This window comes from Colletotrichum karsti (assembly GCF_011947395.1).
Source record: "Colletotrichum karsti strain CkLH20 chromosome Unknown Scaffold28, whole genome shotgun sequence".
In the NCBI taxonomy this organism is placed as follows: domain Eukaryota; kingdom Fungi; phylum Ascomycota; class Sordariomycetes; order Glomerellales; family Glomerellaceae; genus Colletotrichum; species Colletotrichum karsti.
The window spans coordinates 16,441-43,907 of NW_024065928.1; the positions used below are offsets into that span (position 1 = coordinate 16,441).

General features: G+C 54.0%; 8 protein-coding genes across 8 annotated transcripts; 5 read left to right on the forward strand and 3 right to left on the reverse strand.

Annotated features, from left to right (window-relative positions):
- Positions 1 to 487: 487 nt before the first annotated feature.
- On the forward strand, positions 488 to 1,748 carry CkaCkLH20_08370 (uncharacterized protein; the record flags this gene model as incomplete). Its single annotated transcript, XM_038891085.1, has 2 exons — positions 488 to 748; positions 801 to 1,748. The coding sequence occupies 2 exons, from the start codon at positions 488 to 490 to the stop codon at positions 1,746 to 1,748; spliced, it is 1,209 nt and encodes a 402-aa protein (XP_038743459.1).
- A 46-nt stretch (positions 1,749 to 1,794) lies between these two features.
- CkaCkLH20_08371 (flavin containing amine oxidoreductase) lies at positions 1,795 to 3,274 on the reverse strand (the record flags this gene model as incomplete). The annotated part of the gene is made up of 3 exons (XM_038891086.1): positions 1,795 to 2,552; positions 2,607 to 2,907; positions 2,957 to 3,274. 3 exons carry the CDS (start codon positions 3,272 to 3,274, stop codon positions 1,795 to 1,797), a joined length of 1,377 nt encoding a protein of 458 aa, XP_038743460.1.
- Positions 3,275 to 4,237: 963 nt separating this feature from the next.
- Positions 4,238 to 5,381, forward strand: CkaCkLH20_08372 (uncharacterized protein; the record flags this gene model as incomplete). The annotated part of the gene is made up of 3 exons (XM_038891087.1): positions 4,238 to 4,617; positions 4,676 to 4,979; positions 5,028 to 5,381. The coding sequence occupies 3 exons, from the start codon at positions 4,238 to 4,240 to the stop codon at positions 5,379 to 5,381; spliced, it is 1,038 nt and encodes a 345-aa protein (XP_038743461.1).
- Positions 5,382 to 10,201: 4,820 nt separating this feature from the next.
- On the forward strand, positions 10,202 to 11,496 carry CkaCkLH20_08373 (uncharacterized protein; the record flags this gene model as incomplete). Its single annotated transcript, XM_038891088.1, has 3 exons — positions 10,202 to 10,507; positions 10,562 to 10,729; positions 10,780 to 11,496. 3 exons carry the CDS (start codon positions 10,202 to 10,204, stop codon positions 11,494 to 11,496), a joined length of 1,191 nt encoding a protein of 396 aa, XP_038743462.1.
- A 1,264-nt stretch (positions 11,497 to 12,760) lies between these two features.
- CkaCkLH20_08374 (uncharacterized protein) lies at positions 12,761 to 13,384 on the forward strand (the record flags this gene model as incomplete). Its single annotated transcript, XM_038891089.1, has 1 exon — positions 12,761 to 13,384. One exon carries the CDS (start codon positions 12,761 to 12,763, stop codon positions 13,382 to 13,384), a length of 624 nt encoding a protein of 207 aa, XP_038743463.1.
- A 215-nt stretch (positions 13,385 to 13,599) lies between these two features.
- On the reverse strand, positions 13,600 to 15,444 carry CkaCkLH20_08375 (major facilitator superfamily transporter; the record flags this gene model as incomplete). Its single annotated transcript, XM_038891090.1, has 3 exons — positions 13,600 to 14,439; positions 14,488 to 15,004; positions 15,062 to 15,444. 3 exons carry the CDS (start codon positions 15,442 to 15,444, stop codon positions 13,600 to 13,602), a joined length of 1,740 nt encoding a protein of 579 aa, XP_038743464.1.
- Positions 15,445 to 16,136: 692 nt separating this feature from the next.
- CkaCkLH20_08376 (chromatin remodeling complex subunit) lies at positions 16,137 to 18,493 on the reverse strand (the record flags this gene model as incomplete). Its single annotated transcript, XM_038891091.1, has 3 exons — positions 16,137 to 18,252; positions 18,317 to 18,395; positions 18,454 to 18,493. 3 exons carry the CDS (start codon positions 18,491 to 18,493, stop codon positions 16,137 to 16,139), a joined length of 2,235 nt encoding a protein of 744 aa, XP_038743465.1.
- Positions 18,494 to 20,063: 1,570 nt separating this feature from the next.
- On the forward strand, positions 20,064 to 20,837 carry CkaCkLH20_08377 (uncharacterized protein; the record flags this gene model as incomplete). Its single annotated transcript, XM_038891092.1, has 1 exon — positions 20,064 to 20,837. One exon carries the CDS (start codon positions 20,064 to 20,066, stop codon positions 20,835 to 20,837), a length of 774 nt encoding a protein of 257 aa, XP_038743466.1.
- Positions 20,838 to 27,467: the final 6,630 nt, after the last annotated feature.

Below are 27,467 nucleotides of genomic sequence, written 5' to 3' on the forward strand. Positions count from 1 at the left end.
TAAAAATCGTAACGAATACTCTCGGAAAGATGTCCAGCTGGATGATCTTTTCGAAATTGGTCTCACAGACGCTTCATGTGAATTGAGTCACATTCCGGATCTAGAGCAAGACAGTTCGGAAATCGCATCCTGGGACTCTCTGAATCTAAACGTGCTGGATCATTCACAGATTCTCGAGTTTGACATTCCAACCCCCGATTTACCCACAGAAATATCTTGTGTTCCTGATGACTCTACTATCACACCCTGTATCAACTCCCACACCGTCGAGGAAGCTGACGTTCGCGCCTTGACTGCCCATGGTGACGAATCAACATCGCCTTATTTAACCCAAAACCCTACTTCGTCCTCCTGCCTTTCAGTCAACGAAAGATTCTTGATGCACCATTACTCCAAGAGAGTTCTCTACATTTTTTGCGTCATAGACCACGAGAAAAGCCCATGGAAAACAGTTCACCTCCCCAAGCTTCTCGAATCCGCTGGGGAGATGACCATATACGGATCGACTTCTACGATACGAAATGCTCTAACGAGCACACTGCTCGGCATCAGTGCGTTCTTTCTATCCAACGACAACAGCGCAGCATGCAGAACAGATGAAGCCCTCAACTGGAGAGCGGCAGCAAATCGTTACAGATGTCGGACTATCAAACTGCTGAGGGACGCCGCCAACAACGACTTCCACTCCAAGTCAAGGCCTAAATACAAGGATTTTCTGGCGACGACTCTCTCGATGATTACTATGAACGTGAGTCCTGTTTTCCGACGTTTGAGTACACCTTCACTAACAATACTTTGAGGTTATCTCGGGGGACACGGAGACCTGCGGTATTCATTTAGACGGGGCCTTCAATCTCATCAACCAGGCGCGGAAATGGAAGAGCAAGTACTCGCATAAAGCCCAGTCTCTCCATCGCATATACTTCTACTTACGGGCAATCTTCGAAAGCACGGCTCCAAGGCTTCATCGTGCGAGTCGACGGTTCCTGTCTTCTGTCGACACTGTCGATGTTGATACTGACGCTGGTTCGGACGACCAAGATGACGTCTTCTGCCAGAGACTTCTCTACAACCAGATGTTGGGATACAAGTCGACTTTGGACCTAGACCTCGAGACCCGCATCAGCAATTGCGAGAGAATCTACGGCATACCACATACTCTGCTCTTCCTGTTGACCAAAGTCATTGGTCTGATTGACAAATTGTATGACGCGAAGGAGGCGAATCCTACCGCAATCATACCAGATCACCTCGTCGACGAGTGTGACGACTTGGAGAAGAGCATCATGGACTGGCCCACCAACGCATGTCTCGAGCAATGCGCCGCACAGGCGATCTCGACCAAGTCCAAGATCATACACCAACACACCATCGCCTTTCACAACGCGCTCGTGATTTACTTTGCCCAGCACGTGCGCCTAGTCGGTCACCGATTCCTCCTGCCATACGTCACCGCCGTTCTGGAGAGCATGGAAGCCATAGAGAGGCTTAAGTCGGGGACGGAGGCGCTGGCTGCGCCGTTGTACTGGCCGGCTTTCATCGCGGGCAGCGAAGCTTTTGATGAGGGGCTGCAGGCTCGTTTTAGATGCTGGTATGAGCATGTGGAGGTCTACAGGATCGAGGCGCTGAGGACGGGGGTGGGGGTTTTGAAGGAGGTTTGGGAGACTGGCCCTTCGGCGAGGAATAGGACAACGAGCTACTGGCGGGAGATTGTGGAGAGATCAGACGTACGCTTGATGTTGAGTTGAGAGAAGTACGTGTATTTGGATTACCGACTGTCAATATGAGATTCTTCTACAAATGAGCCTTCGGATTGTGTCGAATGGCATCTACAACTTCGCGTGCGCCCTCAGCCCCCGATGTCAGGGCACCTTCCATGTAACCCTTCCAATGGTTCGCATACTCCGTCCCGACGAAGTGTAAGTTTCCCACCGACTTCCCATAGACAGACGCGAACTTGGTATAGTGCCCCAGAGCAGGAATAGGAGCCAGAGCGCCCTGGCTGTACTGCTCATGCTTCCAAATCTGCTCGAATATCTCCAGGGGGCGCCAAAGATCGGAGTCCTTCCCGGCCTTGTAGACAGAAGCCAGCTGATTCAATACTGCATGCCGACGCTCGTGGGCGGGCAGCTTGCTCCATGCCTCACCGGGGTCTCCGTTGATGAAGCACGTCAGCGCATAGTGGCCCTTCTCGGGCACGCTTGAGTTCCGGGCGATACTGATCGGGCCGACGTAGCTGAAGAAGAAACCGTTGTATCCGAGATCTTCCCACCAGGGCTTGTCGTAGAAAAGAATGGCTTTGTTGTAATTTCCAAGCCGGGAAGAGTTGGCGATTTGCTGGACGGGAGCCGGGAGGCTGGGCGTGAACTTGAGGTCCTTCAGCAAGGCACTGGGCACAGATATGATGCACTTTCGTGCTCTGAAAATCTTTCCCGTTGTGGTAGTGACCGCGACCTGTGTGTTATGGTCATGGATCGACGCCACGGGCTCGGAAAGGAAGATGTTCTCCTCCCCAACCAGGCCAGCCATACCGCGAGCGATCTGCATTGTCCCTAGGATAGTTCAGTGAAATGCCAGGCGACGGTATACTGCATTCGTAGACTTACCTCCTTGAAGACGCATATAGTTACCACCAGTCTGATCATCCGCTCGGATGGCGAGAAGACCGTGGTTACTACGGCAGTAATCGATGAAGTAGGCAGCCGATTCCTGCGTGGATTCCAGACCATGCATGGCGCGCGCCCAGATGTTGACCATCTTGGCGGTCTTGTCGTTCGCGCCGAGGTTGCGGACGTATGTGTCGAGCGAGATCTCATCATCCTCGGATCGAGGGGCTTCCTTCCTGGTTGCGACAGTTTCGATATGGTCGCGGATTCTGATCAGGTTCTGCTTCTCTTCTTCTGGAAACTAACAAGGTATCAGCGACGGCATGTGTCGATATTCCGGGGCGACTTACATCAGGCACGATGCCAAAGGGGAACTCGAGCCGCTGGTCCTCTGATACTTGCATGATGGCGACCCCGTCGATGGCTTGCACGGTTGTGTCCAGCCCGAATTGGCGAACGTAGGCCGTGACGCGGGGTTGCAGCTTGTCGTTTATCCAGGCGGCTCCAAGATCGGCGACGCCCTTTCCGGATGCTAGGGGAATGCTCCAGACTTTGCCTCCGACACGGTCTCTTGCCTCGAGAACGACGATGGACAGACCTGCTTGTTTCGCGGAATATGCAGCTTGGAGGCCGGCCATGCCAGCACCGATAACGACGACGTCGAACATAGTGGTGGATTTTTGACGTTGTGGAGAAGTAGACACTATGGTTGGTGACACGGTTGTATGTTGAAGATGAGAATGATGAAGAACACACGACGAAGAGAGTTTATACTGCCAAAAACGGATTATGCAACTGAGAAATTGTGATAAGATAGGACGTCGTCGGCCAGCCGGAACTCAAGACTATTTCTTGCTTGTGTGTTATCAGGATCATCAAACCAAGTGAGAAAAAGAGAGCGAGGGAAGTATTGATTGGGTCACAAAACGACATCGAGACAAGAAAGGCGGTTGCGAACAATCCAAACGATCAACGCGTCTCGTCGGCCCGCCGGACATTGTTCTCCCTACCTTACCAGAGATGCTCTCATGGAGCCAGCAGTGAAACGCTGGACATTGACAACACATAATGATCGAGATAGGAGATAAGATGCTTCTTTTTGCCCGATGCGGCATGATTCCAACTTGAGTTGTGCCGCCAAAATGGTCACGGATGATAGTCCTCGGTCCCAATGTCCTTACTCGGACCTCACTTCTTATATGGGGTACAAGTGAGGCTGCGATTTCGCATGGCCGCCAAATCTAAGTTTGACCGATACGAGCGGGGTCACATCTTGATCGTCAAGTTAAGGCAGAAATACACGTCTGTTTATCTCTGCCGAGACAGCTTCGCGTCCAGTCGGGTTGAGAAACCGTGTCCGCATTCACGAGGTTGGTTCTGATAACCGGATATCACGGACGTGATATCCGCCTCTTCGAGAACCACCTAGAGAAAGATAAGGCATCCGAAGACATCGCCACTGACAGCAAGGAACACCATCTATAAATGATGAAGCAATATCCTCGATGCCTTTAGTAATACCATAAGCTCGAAGATCAACTTTTTCTCACTATCAACTCTAAATATCTACCATAATTATACCTCATTAGAGCACCTGGTTTTCCACCACACATTGCTTGAAACTAACCAAAATGCCCGCCCTCGATATCGAAGCTCCTCAAGTCTCGCCTCCGGAGGCGCCTTATGTCGAAGGACCAAAGGTGAAGAAGCCAACTCGTCCGACGCAGGAAATCCCCGACTTCATCGTCGACGAGGCTCGCACGACGAAGCGTGTCCGTTGGAACGCGAAAGAGCACCTCGCCTTCGAGCCCCCCAAGAACATCGTCACCATGAAGGAAATCGGCCTCGAGGGCCACGGCATCTCGAAGAACGCTGTGTCAGACCCATTCCCGCTCTTCACCAAAGACGCCATGCTGCAGATGCGGGCCGAGCTCTTTGATGACTGGACGCTCGAGAACTGCCGATTCGCGACGGATTTGACGCCGAATTTGATACGAGGCCTGAAACCCGAGTAAGCTCGCGTCTTGAATGGTATGAAGATGTGTGATGGCTTGCTGACGTTCGCGGAGGATGGCTCCTTTCTGCTTCGATGCTTGGCTATCCCCGGAGGTCCTGAGAATCGTGTCGGAGGTCGCCGGGGTTGAACTTGTGCCCGCCTTTGACTACGAGATTGCGAACGTCAACATCTCGATCAACGACCAGAACATCCCGACGGTGGGTTCGGGCGACCAGACATCCTCAGTCGGTTGGCACTACGACAGCTACCCGTTTGTTTGTGTGACCATGGCCTCCGACTGCACCGGCATGGTGGGTGGTGAGACAGCGATCCAGCTGCCAGGCGGAGAGATTAAAAAGGTCAGAGGGCCGGCTATGGTATGTTTCCGTTCACGTATTACCCTTGTCCGGACTGACGACTCCTAGGGTACTGCCGTTGTGATGCAGGGTCGGTACATCCGGCATCAGGCTCTGAAGGCCTTTGGTGGACGTGAGCGCATCGCCATGGTTACTGCGTTCAGACCGAAGTCACCTTTTGTTAGAGACGAGTCTATCCTCACCGGCGTCCGACCTATCAGTTACACGAGCGACTTATATACTCAGTACACTGAATACCGACTGGAAAATCTTGAGGAGCGCATCCGAGGTAAACTCAGGGAAGAGCGCCGCCGAGAAGTGGAGAAACGCCCCTACAACATCGCCAAAACGAGGCAGTTCTTGCAAGAGCAGATAAACTACTTGCAGTCCATGATGGGCCAGATCATCGAGCTGGAGTCTTAGGTCGTGGGTAGAGACTGTAAGATTGGGATCACTTGTATTGTTCTGTTCCTCGTGTTAGACGCATGGTGTTTTTAGGAAGCCATATGACCTTTAACTGCGCATTTGCTCTTCACTTGACATCTGTCTTGATCTTGAAGTTGAGAACGTTTTGAAGATGTTCTACACATTTGACAGGCTATGTTGGGGCATAACTTACAAATATGGTCCCGTTCTAGAGTCTGGCGAGATGGTCAGGCTAATTAGTACTTTCGGAACATGTCTCCGGCACCTAGCATCATCGAATAAGACCCGTTGACAGCTTTGGAAAGACCAAATCGCCGATGTTCCTGCCAAGATGTGCAGAAGCCGGGAATGCTCAGGAACAGTCGGAGAAAAGAGAGAGAGGTCAAGTGGTAGTGGAGCTCTGGCGATCACTCCAGCGGGTCGCTGGTCAAGTGTGATAGGCTTTCTTATGTGACGAAGACCGCATTATTAGGTAGGCATGGATAGTGACAACCTATGATAGTGTGGAGACGAAGAAGTCTAGACTTGGGCCAAGTCGGCGGGAACGGTTGAGCGGCGCAATCACCAAACAAAAGAACATCATTATCTGCTGAGGTGGGTACCGATGCTGACCTCTCGTGGCGATCTGCCTGACGGAGACTTGGTGTCGTGTGCGCAGTGCCTGGAACGACGCAGGCGCTCGTGGCCGGAGAGAACCAGTTCTTGACCAAGTGGCATAACTGGCAATTGGAAAAGCGGAAGAAATGCGAGCGAGAGCTGTAGAGAACGGTCACGTTGCTACCTACCTAGCTAGGCATCCGTACACTGGTGCGTCTTAGCCCTCGTCTGACATTGGTCAGTCAGGAAAGCTGCGTCGTTGAGGGATTTTCCGAAGTCGGCGTTATGGAAGTCCAAGCAGTCAAGAGGCAGAAAAGCAGGCGATTTAGTGTTGATGACGCAAGGCAAGCTGATGCCATGATCCATCCGCAAGGAAGCGGCATAAATTTGAAAGCGCAGAGAGAAAGATGGAGGTTGGGCGGAGACGCTGGAATGGAAGGTACGGAGTACGTACCTTTTCCACTTAAGAATGACCCACTTGTTTAAGGTAAGCGCACAGACTCGGATTAAGGTAAGGTAGGTGCACCCGCGCACGAGCCTAGGAAGGCGCCAGAATCAACATGAGATGGATGGCAGAAGTCACTTTTCCAGACGTGGTAAAATGGGAGAAATAGAACGACGGGAGAACCAGGGCGTGGCTGATGACCAGCTCGCGGATAACTCAGACAATAAGGCTAACGAAGATGGGGTTAAGGGCGGCGGTCGGTACCTGAGGGGGGAAATATGCCGGGAGGGGCGGTGGAGGAGGAGCATCACGATCTGAGGTGGCAGCACCTCGGATTCTCGGGTCCCACTGGGCGGATTCATAAATCGCCCTACGAATACCGACCTTACCTTAGGTACCTTATGCAAATCTCCCGGGAACCCCGCCATCTTATGCTTATTCAAGAGAGACAGTTGGTTTCCTCTGTCAACGTCCGATGCTCGTATAGGCAATTTGGATGCAGTTTTCTGCATTATGCATGCCTGGCAGAAAAAGCACATCTTGTTCGATTCGCATTGTGGCTGCATAATAGGCGTCCAGAGTCTAGACAGTTCGCTGCTTCTGCAGATACAGCAACGGCGAACTGCTGCCCTAATTGTTGGTATTGCTGTCGGGTTTGGGGGCCGGAAACTCTTGCCGTGTCGAAAGCCAAGATCACGGTTGAGTGGACAACAGGGCAGCCATCCCGTCTAACTCAACCTTGTCTTCCTTTCCTTTCTTCTCGCCTGGTGTTTTCCTGCCTGGTTCTTGCTCATCCTTTGGTGAGCTGTTCGTCATTTCTTACAGGCTATCCCCAGTCTAGGATCCAATATTCCACGTCTTCCAGGTTCCCCACACCTCCCACATCACCCACACCACACCGACTTGCGTCGGGCTTAGGCGCCACAACCCACTTCTCTCGACTTCGACCCGTCCTCGACTGCATATTCAACCTGCAGCCAATTTCTGATCAGAGTCTGGGCATCTGTGCCGCACCCGACAAAGCCATCATCACGCCAGCCATCTTGCACGACCGCCGCGGACCACCCGTTGGAAGTATGCCACGCCGCCCCGCCCCGCCCTGTCTGTTGTCGTTCATCCTCCTCTAGGAAGAAGTCAGTCACGAGAGTCGCCCATGTTAGTGGTATCAAGCAGCCATCGTGGTACCGTAGTCGCCCATCCAGATGCCGGTTGTAGGGACAGGCGACGGACGGACGATGGGCTCAATCTCACAACCAAGACAGCGTATGTCTCGGAACGGCCCAACGCTGCGCAACTCCAAGACAACTGAGGATTACCTATCGCGGGGACACAAGAACAAACATACCGACCTCACGAGACTAGGAATAGAGAGACATGGCATGCGAGAACAAAATGCTGTGGATTTCTCACCTGCTGACCGTCAGCAGCTTCAGCTGGGATTTTCGACTTATACATGAGCAAGCCGCGGTGCTACCGAGCTCTGGCTCATTTTCGTGTACCAGGTAGCTTCCAAGGGCCAAGGGCTTGACATCTTTACCATCTCCACCATCCGCTGTGCTAGTCGGCATTGATTTCATTCTCACCACGTCGAGTCCTCAATATTTCAATATTTCGAATCCTGCTGACCAACGCACCATCAGCATCCCCGACCGCAATGGCGTGCTGTGTTCATCGAGCCCATCTACCCACATTAAGCCGCATACTACCTGGGTTCCTTTTCACTTCATAGTATTTTCGCCCGGGTCGGCAAATACTGCTATTTCTGCTAGCAATCACCACATGGGTTCAGTGCGACTGGTGCCAGCTCGGGCGAACCAGGGGTGTTCCGCGGGAAACGTTGAGCCACTCAGGCGGTTGCTGGGAATACTCGGGCAACAGCGGCACTTCTGAGTTTTCCCCCATTTCTTGACGTCGGATTACCCTACTTTACTGTACGCATACTTACCAGGCGTTGGTTGCTCTTGGCGTACTCTGGCGGCAATTTTGTCCAGCTAATCTGAGCCGTTAAGCTGACATCACCAGCCACATCTTGCTACCCGCAGGAAGATGGGAAGCAGCTCAATCACATCCGGTTTCTCGATCCTCCTGGTGCTGACCTGGTTACCATGGACGCGGCTCGTCTACAAAGTTTGCCGACCATGCCAAAGCAAGTTTTGTACCTCGTCCGGACCTGAGCTACATCACTGGTTGGACGCGTTCCTGTACACCAAGCACTTTAGCTGCATCATGCGTTCTTCTATTGGCCCTATTCCGCAAGCTGCAGATCCTTGGCCGTGGTGCCACGACCTGGACACGAGCCCTCCTCTACGCAAGTAGAGGAGCGTTCTGCGTTTGACAACGAGAATCTTTGTGCTTCGCTCCAACCCCCTCCTTGCACAGCCTTTATCGGCAAGTGTAGCAACACAAATGCGGCTAGAAAAAGATGATAGCATCGGCTTAAGGTTATCTATTGTACGAAATAGCGCCTCCAAAGCCTCAACTTGACTTTGACGACTTCAAGATGAGGTCCGCCACGAAAGCCTTGGTCCACAGTAGAGCCGTGTTACTAGCTCTTGACTGCAGCACGTCGACGAGGAGCGTAGCTTTGTTTGCCAACAAACATCATCGTCACTCCTCGGTCTGCAGTGCTGCCTTGCTCGCTGCGCGGACCGGCAAATCAGACGAGACTGACAAAAAGCCCTCGCAAAGCAGCGCTGCCTTTTCATCGCAGCCTGCAGTGAGTCCCTTGGGTCACTATTGGACCGAGCGATCCTGAAGAGCTCACCATAACACCCGAGTTATATTAACCGCGTCGTTGTGTGCCATCATCGTCATAGCCGGCCGTGCCCGACAAGAAACTAGCAATCCATCAAGCATGCGCGGCCAAGCATCGCGTCCGCCTCAACGTTCAGGCGGCATCATTGACAAGGGCCGGGGCGGTCTGCCTGGCCTCTCTGCAGGACGCGATGCCATCGGCCCTAGTCAGCTACCTCGGGTTTTCTTATTCGTCACTGCCATCGACCAAGCTACTAATATGACTGTCAATCTGACATGGGTAGCGTTGAACCTTGTCGAGCCTTCCTGTTGTCGTCGTTCAACCTCGTCTCTTACATGCAGTCGCGCTACGCACACATGAAGGCGTGTGCTTCTCGTCTTGCCTATTGGTAGAGTCTTTTCTGGGATTGTTCGGCCGAGACTGGTCAATCCATCTACTCACGCCTCGGGCGTCATTGGTTCACTCTTACATCGGAGCTGTTCACCAGCCACACATCGAGCTCCAGACTCTCTCCAACAGCTGTTCTGCATCAACAAGATCGCCTTTTCTCGTATCACAGACTTGGCATCTTCTTCCCTGTCCCTCTACCACCCCATCATGGGTCAGACTATGGCCTGTCTGTTGTCCACATGGCCCAGGACTAATGCAAGCCGCAGTGGAGATCGTCGAGAGCTGTTGGTTGATCAAAAATTGTCATCGCAACCTCCGCATTTTCTTTCTTTCTTCCATGCTGGTCGGCAAGCAGGATGCCCGGGCATGCCGGCCGCCAGTTCGGCCTCAAGATATAAGCATACCAGCCATCCCGTCTTCTTCGAACCTTCTCTTCTCGAGTCTCCATCCTCTTGCAGCTCTCTCCAGCCTCTCATCTCATCACCTAGCCAACCACCTCGCTGTGCTGTCAAGTAACTCGTTCGTTAAGGTTACTTAAGAGACTCTCGCTCAAGTCACAACCCTCGCTTCCTCCAACCATCGTTTACAAGGAGTATCTTTCGTTGATTGCTCTCACCTAAACCCGCAACCATGAAGTATACCTCTGCTCTCCTGGCCTTGGCTGCCACCGTCATTGCCACCGATGACTGGGATCACGACAAGGGCAAAGACAAGACCAAGACCATCACTACGGAGATCACCACGACGATAACAACTCTGTGCCCGATCACCAAGACGCACCATGGGCCTGGCACGACCTACTACGAGACGGTCACCGAGACTTCAACTCTGACGACCAAGATTCCAACTGTGATCTATGAGACAGTTCCCGGACCTACTGAGCACGTCACCAAGACTGACACGGACTACACCACGTACACCAGCTGGTGCCCGATTGTATGTTCGCAATTAAAGACGAAAATGCGATGCCCAAGCTAATAGCATTCATAGACCAAGACTGTGACTGGTGATGGCCACACATATGTGACCACCGTGACTGAGCTCTCAACCATCATTGAGAAGAAGCCCACCAAGGTCTACGAGACTGTTCCTGGCCCAACAGCCGTCGTCACCGAGACCGACAAGGAGTTGACCACCATCACCAAGTTCATTCCGCACGTAAGTTAATAATGATGACCCAACTCCAGGACTCTTCTAACTTGAGACAGACCAAGACCATCACCCAGGAGGGGAAGACCTACACCACCACAATTACCGAGACCGAGGTGATCGTGACGAAGGTCCCCACGAAGGTGTACGAGACTGAGAAGCTTCCTGATGTCACCAAGACGGAGAAGGACGTTGAGTACACGACTTTGACCACTCTTTGCCCCGTAACGGAGACGAAGATCGTCGATGGTCACACTGAGACGATTGTGTACACCACGACCTCCACCATCGTGACCAAGGTCCAGACGACAGTGGATGTCTACACCACCCTCAAGACTACCAAGCACGTGGAGACCGAAGTCTACGAGACCATTACGAAGCCCGAGACCACCTACAAGACCGTCGAGCACGGCGAGACGATCTGGGTCACGAGCACGGGCACGAAGAAGATTTACGTCACTGCCCTGAAGACCATCACTGAGGTCATCCCCGTAACCTCAACAAAGCACATCGACGTCACTGTCCCTGTCACTGTTGGAGGCGAGGAGGTCGTCACTCAAAAGTCCTGGGTCTTCGTCACTGTCTCCGGCACCGTCCACCAGACTTTGACCAACGCCCCCTCGACTGTCGTAGTCCCGACAACAAGTGCTGTCACGGTTCCGGGAACGGCTGCGTCAACAGCCCCGGTTGTTGTCCCTACGGCTGCCGCCAACGCCCAGAAGGCTCCTGCTGCGGCCTTCTTGGCCGGCCTCTTCGGCGCCGTCGCCCTTCTGTGAGCACTTGCTCCAGATACACAGGCTACGGGGACGAGGCGAACGTTTCCTTCTTCACTTCCACACGGATCCCCGGACGTAGAAATACGGCTCTGGGGATCTTTCGAATAATGATAATTTCTTGAATGATTTCAACGACAATTCAACGGCTACGACAGCATCACGGATATGAATATACCCAGTCACACTCTTTGACGAAACTTGGGAACGCGGTAAAGGCATCATCGAAGGCGCGAACGGCGATTTCAGGCGGGATACGGTAACGATATCTCTGGGAAGGGATGGTAATTTTGTTTGAAGACGGAGGTCCTACGGCAGCCCGTGGAAACGGGAGAGGCCAATCCAGACAAGGTAGTAGTAGACCTTAAATCATATTCTTGTATATAGATAATTGGAGACCCACGAATGTTGGAAACCAAAGCTTAACGATTGCGGTTGATCTCCTTCGACGTTTTCCACCTCTATCTGCGTATAAGTCCATTTGATTGTTTTCTTCGCACCATCTCCGGTTCTCGTGGTCCTGCGCTCCCCAATGCCAGAGGACAGTGTAATCAAGGCGTCTAAAGCATCAGCCCAACCTTTGCAAAACTTATCCGCGTCTCCAACCTAACTCTTGGGGCCAGAACAACCCGGCTTCTACAGAACTTATCCATAGCTTTAATCTCATGCTGAAGTACAATCATCGCTACGCCCAGGCCCCTAGCGCAACTTCTCCGGAACTTATATCCGCGTGTTCAGAATAGAGAGGACATTGTCATCACGACTTTCAGGATGCAATGTTATGCCAATCGATGGCGCGATATCCGAGAGCTACTCCCCAAACAAGCCAACTATCAGATACTCAGCATCGAACTCGTCAGCAATCGAAATATCCTCGCGCAAAAAGTCATTGAATCTCCCGCCGGCCCTCAGGCCCGCCGTATGAACAATGGTTCAAAGACTTGAGAGACACGATTTCACGAACTACGGACCCGAGTGTCATAGATAGAACGACAACACAAAGCAACACGCGTTTGGAAACCACAAAAAAAATCATACAACAACGACAATGTTCGGCAAGAAAGAACGAAACGGCCTCGACCATGAGCGATGCCATTGTTCGCACCCCTTTGTCATGATACTTGACTGGTCATTGTCGAATTGCATAGTCGACTCGCTGCGATGTATAAGACCGACGGCGAGTCTCTGATTATCCTGTCTCGTATCAACAGCTTCTCGAACAGACCAGACGACCCTCGACAAGCGAACCAACTCCCCCGAACCGAAAATGCCCCTCCGCAAACAAACCCCTCCCGGCGTCCCTTCAGCTCTGTTGACGATCTCCACGAGCTGCCCCTACTGCACCGCAGGCCGCGCCGCCCGAGACCGCAGCAGCCCGCTCAACCGCCTCAGACGTCTCTTCAAGCGCCGCCGCAGCCGCTCCATCGCGTCTCCTTCCTCCGTGTGCCACGCGTGCGGGCTGTCGGGTTTCCTGAACGTTTCTTTCCAGGAGGTGAAGTACGACGTCGAGCGCGGGGTCGTCGTCGACTCCGAGGACCAGCAGCTCGTCGGCCCCGCGAATGAGACCCTGGGCGAGGCGCTGGACGACGACGCCGCGAGCGACTTTACTGTTCGCCTCCACGGTCTCGAAGTGACCGCCTCGAGACGTCCCACCGGCTCGGATCCAGGCTTTGTTGAGGACTGGGTCTCGGGGCAGCGCAGCGACGTCGTCAAGCGGCGGCGCTGGGAGAGATGGCAGCGTTGGTCCCGGCAGAAGCTGGTTCGCGCCAAGCCTAGTAGACGCCGGCCGAAGCAGCGCCGCGCGGGTCTCCTTGTGCCTCGCCAGTTGGAGACCATTCCCGAGGACGAGGAGCCGATTTTCATGCCGCGGCCCCGTCTAATCATTGAGTAAGTCATGTGGGCGTAGTTCATAGTTGAGATGGATACTGCTGTCGATATATATCCTAATCTGGGCTGTTAGCGTATGGAGGCTCGTACATGTGAGTATGCCGCCGTCTCTTTATCATCCACGAAGGAATAATACGGACGAGAGAGGAGAACCGCGCAAAAAGAAGAAATTTAATATTGCAAGCTAAGTATACTTCTCGTTTCTATTGATGTGTATCATTACTGGCGGTCTCTGTAAAGACGACCCGCATCAATGCCCAAACTGGCAATGAGAAGAATGGCGTTAAATGACGCCATCATGTAAAACGGCGCGCCGTTAGACACATTATCAAACATGAAGCCTCCCAGCTTCGTGAGCAGCAGGATCGCTGCTCCGCCGAACCAGGAGTACATGCCAGCGATGGAGCCCTTCAGTCGCACTCGCGACACTGCGTCCACGCTGGCATTATGCTGCAGCAGAGGCGCAGCTTCCGTTGAGGCTTCCATGGCCTCCGCCGAGTCCTCGACCGTGTCAATTTGCTGGGATTTGGGGATGTCTGCGGTAAGAACACCACGGCCGAGGGAGCCCAAGCTGCAGACAATGGCGCCGATCTGACTGATACCGATGAGAATGACCAGAAGGAACACAAATGGGCTACCACCTCTGCCGTCAACATCCTTGAACTCCGGGCTAGGTAACTGAGGGAAGGCAATGTAGCCGACGATTCCGAGGGCAGTCGCGATTATGATAGGAAAGTTGAAGCGGCCCCTTTTTCTGTTCAGGTAGCCGAAGGCAGGCGCAGCAATCAGGCCGAAGAGCTGAGCCACGCCCGACAATGTCGATGCAAGAATGTAGGCAGATCTGCACTCCTTCTTCAATTCTTCATTAGGGTCGTTTGGGTTTCCCTTGCAGTACCCGTTACCAATGAAGAAGGTGTTGATGTACAAAGGAAGGAAGAGGGAGATGGCGACAGTGGATGCGCGGGCAACGAAGCCGCCCAAATACCCCAGGGCGATCTGGGAATCTGTAAACCCAAGAGTGATAGAGTCTCGGAGCAGACGAAAGTATGGCAGAACCTTCTGTTGTCTTATTAGCAAGGTTCCGAAGGTTGCGATTAAGGAACTTACCGGCCGGTGTGGGTGGCCCGATCCGGGCTCGTCGGTGTCGTCTTCGGAGCTACCAGTCTTCTTCAATCCGAGCAGAACGCTCCAGCCCTTACCCTCCTCGCCTTTCAGGTCTCTCAACCCGAAAAAGACAAAAATGGCCACGACGAACGCAACGGCTCCCACAACGTAAAAGCTGTCCGCGACAGCTTCGCTCTGTGGCTTACCCTCGATCTGGCCGAAGCGAGCTGGAAGCGGGAGGAATAGGGACAGCGCAACCAGCGCGCCGCATCCCGTAAAGACCCCAACGTAGCCCGCGAGAGCCGATGGCTTTCCAGCTTTCGCCTCGTCTACATCGCCCGCCGCCTGTCCGTTTCCGCCGATTCCGTGAAAGCGTGCCGGGGTGATGGTCATGTCGGACTCGAGCGACATTGCGACGCTGTTTCGGGGATTGTGGACGGGCTTCGCAACATTCGGTGAGCTGTCGGTCTTGTCGTTATCGTCTGTCAGAGACGGCAAAATAGCCGTTACCATCGTGGCGCTGTGCGATACCGTCAGTCCACTTGTTCCGTCTACAACCTCGGCTGGAGCTACTCACGCGGCAGTCGCGCCGATGGCAAAGAAGATGCGCGCCAGAAGAAGCTGAGGATACACATTGCGCGCCTGGACGAACAGCATCAAGGCAGCGCCAATGACGGCATATCCAATGACGGCCACCCATCTTACGCCGAGCCGATCCGAGATCAATCCCCAAACCGGACATGCGACGAGCGCAACAAGCTCGTCGACGAAGCCGAGAGTGCCGACGATGTCGCCGACGCCATCCTTGACGCCAATTAAGTCGGTAATGACAAACGATACGCTGCTGTTGAGAAAGACGAGAAAGGAAATCGAGAAAAGAGAGATGCCGAGGAGATATGTCACTGCTTGCAGCGTAGTAGTCGCCCCGGAGAAGGGCAGGTAGCGAGACAGAACCGCCATGGCGAATGGTGATTGCAGTGGTGTTGCGCCGAGCAATTGAATTATTCTCCTTGTTGCCGCAGACCACCGTTCGGTCCAAAGCTTACATCTCGCGGCGGGCGGTGCAAGATGTTGAGAGGAGAGGAAAAGAGGTGGGTGTTTTTTTCTGTTTGTTGTTTATCACAAGGGAGATGGTACGGACACAGGGTAGCTGCGGATGCGGGACGGATGAGCATCATACACCCCAAGTACCTAGGTAAGGCCCCTGCTTCTCCGGGCGAGCCGCCTTACATAAGCTTGCCCGCCTACCTAGATGCACTTAGACTCCCACCGCACCGCTAAATTCGCCTTTGGACCGGACATTCGCTACAGCTCGGGGCCCTGAGCCGGAGGAAGGACATAATTAGCATGCTGACTGAATCTGGTGCGACAACGGACTGTTGTGTTTTGATGTCTAAACCCGACTTTCTAAACCCGACTTTCTTATGAAAGTCGGCTAATTGGATCTGGTTTTACCTGCCTAAGCTTGCTCCAAGCTCCCCAAAAAAACTTATCATGACGCCCCAACTCCCGCAGACGAGGCTTTCATGGTCACTTTGCCTCCGTAACAAATGCCAGTAGTTGATTATCCCTATTCAAATCCCCGACTCCGTTGCTGTCCCGAAGTGTATCTTATACTACGACGGTTGGTGATCAATCGCCGTCGAACCCGTTTACCAGGCCCAGAGCACTTTGTGGTGTAGTACACGCGCCCCGAGCCGCTCGAATTCAAACGGTGTGACCCAGGAATCATTCGCCGGGAGTTTGGCAAAGACACTGGCTCCCTTCCAAGTAACAACTTGTTCGTCCATGTCTCTGGCGCTCCTACTGACGAGAATGCGATCGAAAAGATCAGGTCTTCTTGCCTTGAGCTTCTCTTCAAGCACGACAGTGAACTGTGGCGTTTTTGAACCGCCACCGACGACCATGATGCTGCCAAGGTAATCTCGCAGCTTCTTGTCGTCGCCCTTGGCGGCGTTGTTGATACTGGTAAGAATCGCAATGTCCAGCGGCGCCGTCGGCAAGACACTATCACGTTCAATGGCCTGAGCCTTCGCACTGCGCGCTGCAGAATCAACAAACATGCCCGCCGGCGGCTGGGGAGCTGTAGCGCCGTTCGGCCCCGGTGTGCCACCGTTTGGCAGGGGAGGAGCGGGACTTCCGCCGTTGGCACCCTCTCTGTTTGCGCCGAATACAAAGGGGACTGGAGTGTTGACCCCGTCCGGAGCTGGCGACGGAGCGTTGGATCCAGAAGGAGTACCGTTAATGCCGTCGCCCCTTTTGAGGAAGTCAAACGGCTGAAGCTTTTCTTTGATAGGTGTCGACACGTCGTTCTGGGACTGAACGAAGCCATTCGTAGGAGCCGCATTCAAAGATGGCTTCACCAGAGCCAGTACAGCAAACTGCGCAGCCGAGGTCGGGTCGTCCGGGATGTCGACGTCGTAGGCATTATACGACCGGTCAATCAACTTGCGCCTGCTTCTTAACTTCGTACTGTTGTCGAAGATGGCAGGGTCGTAAAAGCCCATGGGAGCGAGAATGACCTCGTCGTACGTCTTGAACTGATACTTGGAGGTCGGCTGGTTCGGCGCTCGTAAGTGAAATTGGTATAGCTGCACGGAGATGTCTGCTTGTGACATGGTGCAATGCTTGATCTTGAGCTCCTCGGCAAGCAAGAAATCGTACCGTCTTCTCAGGTTGATTTCCTGGTAGGGGAAGTTGTCGTAGAGCAGCATCTTCATGAATGTCTCCGTTACATCCCATCCTCCGTACTTCAAGTTGATGCGAGAATCCTCGACGCAAAGCCCGTCCTCAACGCACGTAATGGAGGTCTTCTGGGCTCCAACGTCAACGACACAGGCTTGCGTATATCCGGCTCCAAAGGTAGCCGCCATACTCTCTTGGATGAAGCAAATGCGGTTGAACTCGAACCACGTCATGCAGGACCTGAGGACTTGCTCGACGTAGCGCTTGTCGTAGAGATCAGGAATGACGAAGACACAGCTGTATTGTCTCCACGTGCTGTTCTTAGTGAGCCCGAGTTCCTGTCGGATGGCCTTGTCCAGTAGAGTCTCGAAGTCGTCGAACAGATGTTCGGCATTGGTGTAATCATCCTCGTTCAACACTCCTTGCTGTATCGGCCACCAGAGCTTGAACTTCGGTTGAGAGTCATCTGGAACTCTCTGAGCCTGATTGCCAATGAAGCAGGAGGCAGATGACTTGGGATCTTCCAGGTCATTTATATCGGTCCACTCGATCTGCAAAGGGTCGTTATGGGTCTGGATGATCTCAGGCTCGGTCCGGCGATTGTAGTTCAGTACCAGCTCCTTGGAGTTTGGCAAGACCTTGCGCTTGTTGGCGCGCATATCCAGCTTGAGATCATTGCACATTTTCGCGTACTTCTTGGACCATTCTTCGCCGTATTGCTGATCCTGTGTCTTGGCCTCGAATTGTCGGCGAGGAAGGGCTTCGTGCATCTCCGCCTCGGTCTGTGGGAACTTTGTCGCAAGTGTCATGGGTATCGACTTCGGGAGGGCATCGCTAGCGAAGCCGATGCGAAGATTCTGACTGCCGGGGTGGATGACAATGACCTTTGAAGGGTCCAATCCGGCTGCAGCATCGGTGGGCGCCTCCTCGGGTTGGAGCTCTGGAATGACGAGAGGAACCTCGGCGCGACCACTTTGGGCAAGGGCGCGGTCTCTATCCTTCGCCGCTTGCACGATTCTATCGCGAGTGGCATCGCCCTGCAGTCGCAAAGCAAGGATCTGGTCATCGCGCTTCATGTAATCCCTATCGGTCGCGTCTGTATCAGCATCGTTGTGGTTGAAGGGTCTATCAGTCGTCGGATTCATACGTGTAGTAGTTCTTCTGATTAATCGGCGTGACATCAGGCCAGCTTGTCTGCTTCATGCCATTGTCGGTTCTCTCCAGTCCTGTAGTCTACAATTAGCTTGTTGCTTGCGAGTTCAGACGGAGGCATCCTAAGCTTACCCTCCCGAAGGAGAACCCTTTCGCTGACTTTCCCTACCATTGTGTCGTCTTGCTCCTCGGTTTTGGAGCCGGATGGCGGGCTGGCGTTGTTTTCATGGAATTGTCAATTGCGACCAGAGCAAAATCACCAGCCTCAAGATTCACAACCTCAGCCTCCTACAGCTACCAACCATCGTCCAGTACCGACAGCCCGGTGGTCAGTGCTGGACTGGAGCTAGTCCAATTGTAGCGTGGCTCCTGTGCTTCTCGGGAATTGGTTATTCCAGACCCGACGTACTCATTAGGTAATGACGGCACGGGACCGAGGTGGAAATCGATGGTTTTGCCACAGATATCGTCTATTCCTTCTAGTTTCTTAGACAATAGAGACAGCATTTCGCACAGATCTTTGTCAAACCCACAGCAATGACATATCAACACGTTGCATTGCATCCTCAAGACTTTACTCAACTCTACCACAGAATTGGTCGTCTTGGCACGGCACGGAGAAGCCATGGTGGTGGCGGCTTCAATGGCTACAGTGGCACCGCAACCAAAAGGTCATCCTGGTGGTCTTGCTGCATGGCGTGCACAGCTGGACACAGTTGGGATCAAGTCAGGAATGACACGATTCCGTTCCTTATTCAAAGAAGCTTAGTTTGGCGACTCAACGCGGTCCAAGCACCACCTGGCAGCAGGGCATGTTGCGGCTCCCATTGCGAACAAACCATTGGTCACCAGGTTCTGGCCACCCGCTTCGGCCGTGAATGCCTACGTGCTGTATGCTTCGCAGTTCGACTGTTGCTTGTTTGCATAAGGAACAACTGAGTGGATGAACTTGACACAAGCTCCCGTCGAATCAATGCCCAAACAACACAAGTTGTTGCCAGCATGTCCTGGGAACTCTCGGTGGGAGCTCCTTCCACCTCCAAGTTCGCAGCAGCAGCAGCAGCGTGCAAGTGCACCTCGTCGGTCTGTTAGGTGAGTGATTTTGAGGAGGATTGCGGATACAGACACATCTAGCAATCCAGTCGCGAGCAAAGATGCCCTGTCAAGGTGAGGTGACAATCGGAAGCTTCCTTTCTTCGTCCTAGCGCTCGAAGTCTGCGGGCCATCGTTCATGCTCTTTCTGTCCTTTCCTTTCCTTTCCATTTGTTCTGCCCGCCGAGGCGACGCGACCTGACTTCCCTCTCCGGACCACAAACGTTTCCGAGGCAGGACGGGAACAATCTGAACACACGGCCCCGAGGGAGGCAGGTACCGTGCTACCGTGCCACCCGTGCCTGCCGTTCAGGTCTGTTGTTGCCTTCACCGGCAGCTGCCTCGGCCGCGGCGTGGCGCACCTCGGGTCACCTGACGCGCTCCAACCACCAAAGCAATGACGTCGTCACGTAAGGTTTCGCCTGTCACAGAGGAAACCACACAACGTGCCACGTCTGCTTCATGACTCCGAGCCGATTTCAGAGACGCTTCGTATACGGACGGCCGCGATCTCGCTACATCACTGCAGATTCATCTTGAACCCTCCCCGAAAAAAAAGTATTGACTTCCTGCGCTCTCTTCACACCCGCGCCCAAACCCCACAGCTTAGTGCCTCTCACACACCTTGGCCAAGAGGTCTATCATCAACTATGCCTCCCATCCAAATCCACAGTACCAGCCCAATCAACGCCTCAAAGGCTTCGGGACCGACACCGCAGACCGAGGCGGCACAAGCCCAGGACGTCTCCGATAAACTTACTGGACCACCGCAAAACCAGGTCGGCGCGACCGCGACATCTTCCAACGGCCAGCAGCAATACCCGCCGGCACAGCCTGGGGCCGCCCCGTCTCTCCCTGTTCAGACAGCCTCTGCACAAGCATATTCCATCCCGCGTCCAACTCCAACCAAGACGACAGATGATGTCAGCCAGCCTCCGCTGCCCCAACCAGGCGCCGTCCCCGTGCCCATGGCAGCCAACAAGTCGTCGACGTTGCCTCCGCCTCCGAAGGCGGGCGAGGCCTACCAACCTCCAGCCCCGACGCCCGCAACTCAGGCCACCGTTCCTTACCCTCCTCAGATGGCCATCCCTCCTCCAACCATGTCCGCCCAGCGAGGGTCTTCCACGTCCACCACCACTGCTAATGGACCTCAGATGACTGGACCACGACCCATCCCGCTAGGAGGCGATCCTGCATCTAGCCTTGAACACCCTCCGGGATATCAGCAAGACGTTAGTGCGTCTGAATTCAACAGCCATCAGAGAGCTGCTCACCATGCCGCTGTAGCATCGGCGGCGGAGAGAGGCTCCCAAGCTCCGGCAGACGAGGGTGTATGGGACACGGCAAAGAAGTGGGCAGCAGCAGCCGGTGGTTCTTTGGCCGCAGCCGAGCAGGAGGTCTGGCGGAGGATCAACAAGGACTAGAAGCCCTAGAACAGCCTCAGGTGGTATCTATCATACCAAATCACCTACTTGTTATCAACTGTATCTCTCGAAATCTGCACCCAGCTGGACAATGTTGCTGTGTGAACTCAACCAAGATCGAAGTCGCTGCCTGCCATCGGGTTTTCTCTGCCTACACGGCCAGGTTAAGCTGGTGATAGCTTGTCAGTCTCCAACTTCAAGCATCAGATGCCTAGCCATGTGGCACCTCATCCCTACTCGCTGATTATCTAGGTTGATCCATCTACGATCTTGCACCACCACCTTTAGCGCCTGCTCGCTACCCTTCGCCTTTGTCGCTGAGTCTTCTCTTCACTATCCACTTTGAGGTGGTTCTACCGGAGTTCTTTTTCCCTCCTCGCCCCGAGACTTTTGCCTGCGTCGCGATCTGGCGGAGTAGTACGTCCAAGGGCCAAGAGCCGCGCAAACTATCATCTGCGGGGTGCTATTTGCGTCCTCCGTCCCTTGCGTCAAGTTACACCATTAAGATGCGCCGTCGGCCAGAACTACTAAACTTGTCGAGCTAGTCATCTCCCAACATCCCGTGAGAGAATCGGCCTGGCTCGGACTATGGTAAACATCAAACACATCAGTCTGATAAAACGCCGACTAACATAGCGCACCAGAAAGTTCATCGCTACCCTGCTCGCCCCTATCCCTTGCGGCTGCGGATGGGATCTTGTCAGCCTCCCCCAATGATCCGCCTGATGTCGGGTGCCAATATCGAGCCGAGTCGACAAGCAATCGATGGCGGGGTAGCGTCGCGTCATCATTGGTCTGTGATCTCCATAAGAGCCGAGTTATTGACAGCGACCATGGTTGGACATTTTGGTGTAATTTCCCAAAACGTCCGAGGTTGTCATGCAAGCAACACGGCCGGTCCCTGTCAGCGGCCAGTCCGGAAGACCCACAGAACAACTCATCGAAGGCTCGGTGGAAGCCAACCAGCGGGTACCGTACGATTAGCCTGAGGGAGGCCACCGACCGCGAGAAGTAGCATCTTCGCACAGACGAAAAGGTCAAAGACGGCCCGGCTGAGCAGCTCACGGATTTGCAAATCTGATCTATCGGGAAGGCTGGATCATCGAGTTGCCTTGTGGCGTGTGAAGATCTCGAGACGGAAGTCCGCGACCGAGTATCCTACTCAGGAAGGCAACGCTAAGTTTCACTAACAGTGGACAACTCACAGAGCCTTACGAGAGAGTTTTTGACGGATTGGTCTGCGTGGTTAGCGCCATGCCAACTCTCGTCGTGGTTGGATTGTGGCTAACGGATGAGTCTAACAAGCTTTGGCAGCACACGGATTCTTTCCTGTTGGTGACGATGGATGACGGGAACCACTTTACGCGTGTACATTCCGCGGGATGGCGGCCATTAGAGGCTAGGGCATCGACTCACGCCCGCCATCTGGGATGCGAAGACGGGAGTAGGCGACCATCATAGGCTGACGATTTAAGGCAGTTGTCAAGGAGATCCATGGCCTCGAGGGCTATAGCGGGCTGGTGTTATATGCCAAACGACTCTCCACCAGCTACACGAATGGAAGCCAGAGGCTCGAGGCATTAACATGACGCGTGTTATTGCCGCCAAGTGGCCGTTCAGTCGCTGAATGATTGGGCTTTTTCTGGCAGTTCTCACGTATTTCAGGGGAAGAAGTTGCTTTTCTTATCGTCGTCGACCTTCAGCCGGTTTTGAGCCTTCAAGTATGTGGCTCCCGTCGATGGACCGCGTCGGCCCAGAGTGGCACAGCCTAGGGGTTATTCCAAGGCGGACGGCAGGAACGAATCACAGGGTACGGAAGACGAGGTGGGCGTGGGCGTGGGCGTGGGCGTGGGCGCGGCTCGCCTCAGAGGCGCGTTGAGGAACGGGAGCGCGGGGGCCACTCGTGAGGGGGAGATGGAGGGGGAGGGGTAACCAGTCGCGAAGCCAGATTTGTTGGATCGTCGCGACAAGTGAACCCTCTTGGCCCAAGAACCAGACAGGAGAAGTCTCTTTTCGTCTGCTGTTAGTGTACACGACAGGAAGGTTAAGGTTGTGACGACAACAGGTTAAGGGGAGTGAATAAGCGGACACACGACGGACGACACGCGATCAAAAAGGACAGCTGGCCAAATGGTGCCGAAGACTCTTTCCGGTTCGAAGACTGGACTTGGGGGGTTTGCCGTCCGGAACGGACCAGTTGCCAGACGAGTCTCGCGTCTCATACAAGAGCCCCAAACGTCAGGTAGCTGTGCGGGGGGGTAGGATTTGATTTAATTCGATGTCTATTTGGATTTTTGGGTTTTGGCAGCGTCTGCAGAGAGAGGACGGATTAGATGGAGACGAACCTCACAGACGCACGTCGACGATATGGGATCAAACTGACGGACGGCAGAGAGGGTGTTTGGATAGAGAGGCTGCTGCCGTGACGGTTGTCAATGAGCGAGCGAGACCGAGGACGGCGACCAGTTGATGCCAGCTGTATGACTATGGCGAACGGGTTTTGACACATGAAGTGAGAGGTAAGATGCGGTTAGGTTTACCTAGGCTAACGTGATAGGCGACAAGCGAGGCCGAGACCAGCATCCTCTCACAAATACTTCACCTACAGAATGATGAGTGATGCCCCCGAGGAAGAGCTGAAGAGTATGTTCAGAGAGGTCTAGACTCTCACTGCCTGAATGAGTGACAGCATACAACAGACAAAAAAGCAAAGATAGAGAGGGCCTCTGGCTAGCGCGCGAGAGGTTCGCTGCGCGGGACGTGAATGAGTGAATGAGTGACAGAGACGGAGAGTGAGGAGTGCAGTCAACGGTCAACCCAGTCGAGGGGTTGAAGCGAGACAAGGGTGTGTCGTTCTGCGACAGATCTGAGACAGCTCTGGCCCCTGCAAAACCCCTGACACTGCCCCCGCGTCCCCTCTCAATGGCCTTGCAGTAGTCCGGACCAGAAACCAACGAGTCACGTCACGAGTCAGCGCGGAACGGGTGGGATTCGACACGCTGTACATGGAGCAGAGGAGGAAGGGGAAAAAAAAAAAGTAGGGAAAGGTCCCATTCGGTGCAAGATGCCGTGCCTCAGTGGACTGGAGGTGATAGTGGGTGGACTTGAGTGACTTCGCGATTCACGGCCCAGTGAGGGTGGCAGATGAGGCGAGAGGAGACTCGGATGAGGTATGTCAAAATGGATTGGGCGGAAGATGAGGATGGTGATTTGGTGACTGCATCGAAGAACTGGATGAGATCGACTGACTTGTCCAGTGTTTTGATAGAGTTGGCAACAAGTCAAGGCACATGTCATGCTGCAGTATTCCTACTCTGTGCAGATGGAGATGGAGAGAAGAGAGGTACATGAGATACATCGAGTCTCGGGATGCAGCACAGCAGTTGGAGGCCTGGACGGCCAGGCTCGAAATGCCAACGTTGCAGGCTGCAAGGCACGCACAACGTAACCCACACCACCTTAAACAGCGCCAGGAGATACTTCTGCAGGTACCGAGATACATCCAATGTCTCTTTACCTTGCTCGCCCTACGAATGCTACCGCGGAGAGGTATCCGTACGGCGTCCCTGAAGCCGATGCCGACCAGTGGAAGACTTGACGGTGCAACACCACTGAAGGCACCTTGGTACCCACACACCCGCGACCGCGACCCCCCCAGCCCCACCCCCTGCAGATGCTTACCTCAGCGACAAATCAGATCGCGCCGCCACCCAGCTCAAAGTCAACTTCAAACGTGCCTACTCCGTGCCTTCACCCAACGACGTTGACCACCGCTGGCCCCATCATTGCGCGCCCATATACCCTCCATCACTCATGATATTTGATCAAATCTTGTGAGTGAAAGGGGTGGTGGACTGGCTCAGACGCTGCGCTGCGTTCAATCTTTGGTTGTGGTTCAGGTGCTACTCCTCAGTCCTGCCCACCCATTTCCCGTCCAGTTTCTCTGATCAGGTCAGGTCATCTGGAGAAAGAAAGCCTGCCTGCATGGTCTGGTCTCTCCTTCTCTGTCGTCGCAACGTCTCTGTGCACCCATCGTGTCGTCCTGCTGGAGACGCGATGCCTGTCGCGTGGACACTCTGTCATTCTGTCCGTTCGGCTCGTGCTGCCTATTGCTGGTTTACCACAGAACGCCGGCCACCGGAACCTCTCTCGCAAACCATGTCAGGTCGTCTCCAAACCCACTCGCTATCCTGGCCTGCCATGGCCTGCCAGGGCAAAAGATTCCAATTCTTCGATGGATCGCTTCAGGTCCCCAACAATCGAACAATCGACTGGCCTGGAAACTGGACCTGGAGCTGCACCTGGAACTTCTTCGTCTGACCCCCTCATCCACATGGTCCCGAGGCTCTAGCTTCTGTCCTCTACGGATGCGCATACCTTAGCCTACTCCCTCCTCCTCTCGGCAATACTCCGCTCACGATTCCCCTGCAGCTCCGGAACGACGCCAGACGAGAGAGATATGGAGAGACGAACAGACGGTCATCCACTCATATGCGCCGTAAACTCTTTCACTCCCATAATTTCTCCGATCTCTGCGGATAGCTGTGCACCTGCTTCTGCATACTGCGGCCGCCTAACCTACCTCACATTAAGCTACGCCAAGGCAACCTGACCTCGAGCTAATCAAGCTGGCAAATCAAGCAAAGAAGCAAGCTCTAGCTCACTCATCAGCCGCCGCTGCCAATCCGCGGCCTGTATCTGACTATTGACAGTCGACCACAGCAACCCAAGCTGCGAAGCTACTTATCACCATCTGTGCTGGTTTATGCCTGCTCTTCCGGTCTTCGTCATTGGCACAACCACCGAACAAGAAAAAGAAGCCCGAGGGCGGATCTGCTGGAAAGGATAGGATACCAGGTTCATCATGTGGGGAACCAGGGATCTGACAAAACAGGCACAGGAGTTATCCCTGTCACGCCCTCGCTGCCAAAACAAGAGCCCGACGTCAGGATTCTCTTGCCAAACACTCTCGTTCATGATCTTCCTACCCGAGGCCTGATTGGCCCTGGGGAGTCGTGGCTATTGCTGAAAAACCGTCCAAAAAATCAACATGTACACACACTGCCGCTGCACACACGGGCTAACAGCAGCAGCAGAGCACCAGTGGCATCCACACCAGCTGCTACACAGACATCGCCCGTGGACCCTCCCCATGGCCCCCATACCCCATTGGCCTGGGACGGGTACTGGGCCTGCGGCGGATTTACCTTGCAGACGTGCCGTACTCGGCCTACTGACACTCCAGACAAGTCGAATCGTATCATTCCGATACTTGACTGAGGTTCGTCCGTGAACCCTGGCTCTTGCTTGGGTTTCCGCCGTGAAAAGAGTTGGAACGCAAAACCTGCCCGCCTGAAGAGACGATGGAGAAGGGGGGAGAAACAACAGCACACGACCAGCATCAACAACAACAAAACACCCACAACGACGTAGACCTGGACCAGATCAGACCAAGTCGACTTGGTTTCGGCTCCGGTGCCCACCTCCATACCCATTGCCCAGCGCTCTCGCTCTCCCACCAGAGTCGCAGTTGCCGGCCGTCGGTCAAAAGTCACTAGCCATGATCCATCCCGATGCCTCAGTCGTTCTTCTTTCCGCCCCGAAGGCCTGCCTCCGGCCCTGGAGCCATGTCGCCACATGTGGGTGTATGGGATGAGACAAGCCACCTCCTCGGGAACTATTTCCTTCGGATCGCTAGGGTCCTCGCCAAATCTCAGCCTTGAAGTCCCTAGTCGGAGACCGCCGAAAGTCCCTTCTAGCTCATACGTCGAGTGCGGTTATCGTCGATACAGGACGATAGAGTGGGTGGTGGCTTTGTCGTCCAAGACTGCTCCTGTATTTCGTCACGACGAATTTCTCTGCTACAAATCCACACCTGCACCGCCGCCGCCGGCTGCAAAATATGGCGAGTGAACGGAGACTGGTAGGGGGGCTAAAAGGTCTAGAAGTGGGAGGGCGTTTCTGACAAGGTGAGGCAGGTGTATCCGTATGGAAGTGTGGATGGATGAGCTTCACAACCAAGTGACTTGAGCAAGTGCCAGTGAACGCTCCATACGGACAGGTATATCCTCTTTTTACCTTCTGCTCTTTACTTCCATCCCATAAACTTCTTGTCTGTGGTTGGTTGAACGGTCATTCTGTTCATGGGCTCTTCCCTTCTCGTTGCTCTCAGTCCCCATTTTCTCAGTCTTCTCTCACTCCCCTCCACACCCCCCTTCCTATGGCTCTCAGTCCCTCGGACTCTCCACACCACCATCAGCCCTCTCCTTCTTCTCAAGTCCCTCTTACCGTGATACTGTTGTCTATCCGGACTCTCTCTCGCATTCTCTAGCCCAACTTCAACAATTCCCCATCACGCGTTTTCGCATCGTCGAGTTCGTGCCATGTACTGGCCTACCTCCCAACCTACCTTGCCTTAGTTTGTGAACACGCATCCATCATCTGGGTATAGCCCTGTCGGCCGGTTTGATCCTTGTCCCCCGTCTTCCAAAAACAGCTGGCGGTAGGCCTGTCCCTGGTTCATCGGCATCTCACTCCCACACATCCACATCGACGAGCAGATGTTACCTTGTCCACCACCAAAAAGTCAACCCCTGCAACTCTTGCCCTCTTGGTGAGCCTGGCCAAGCA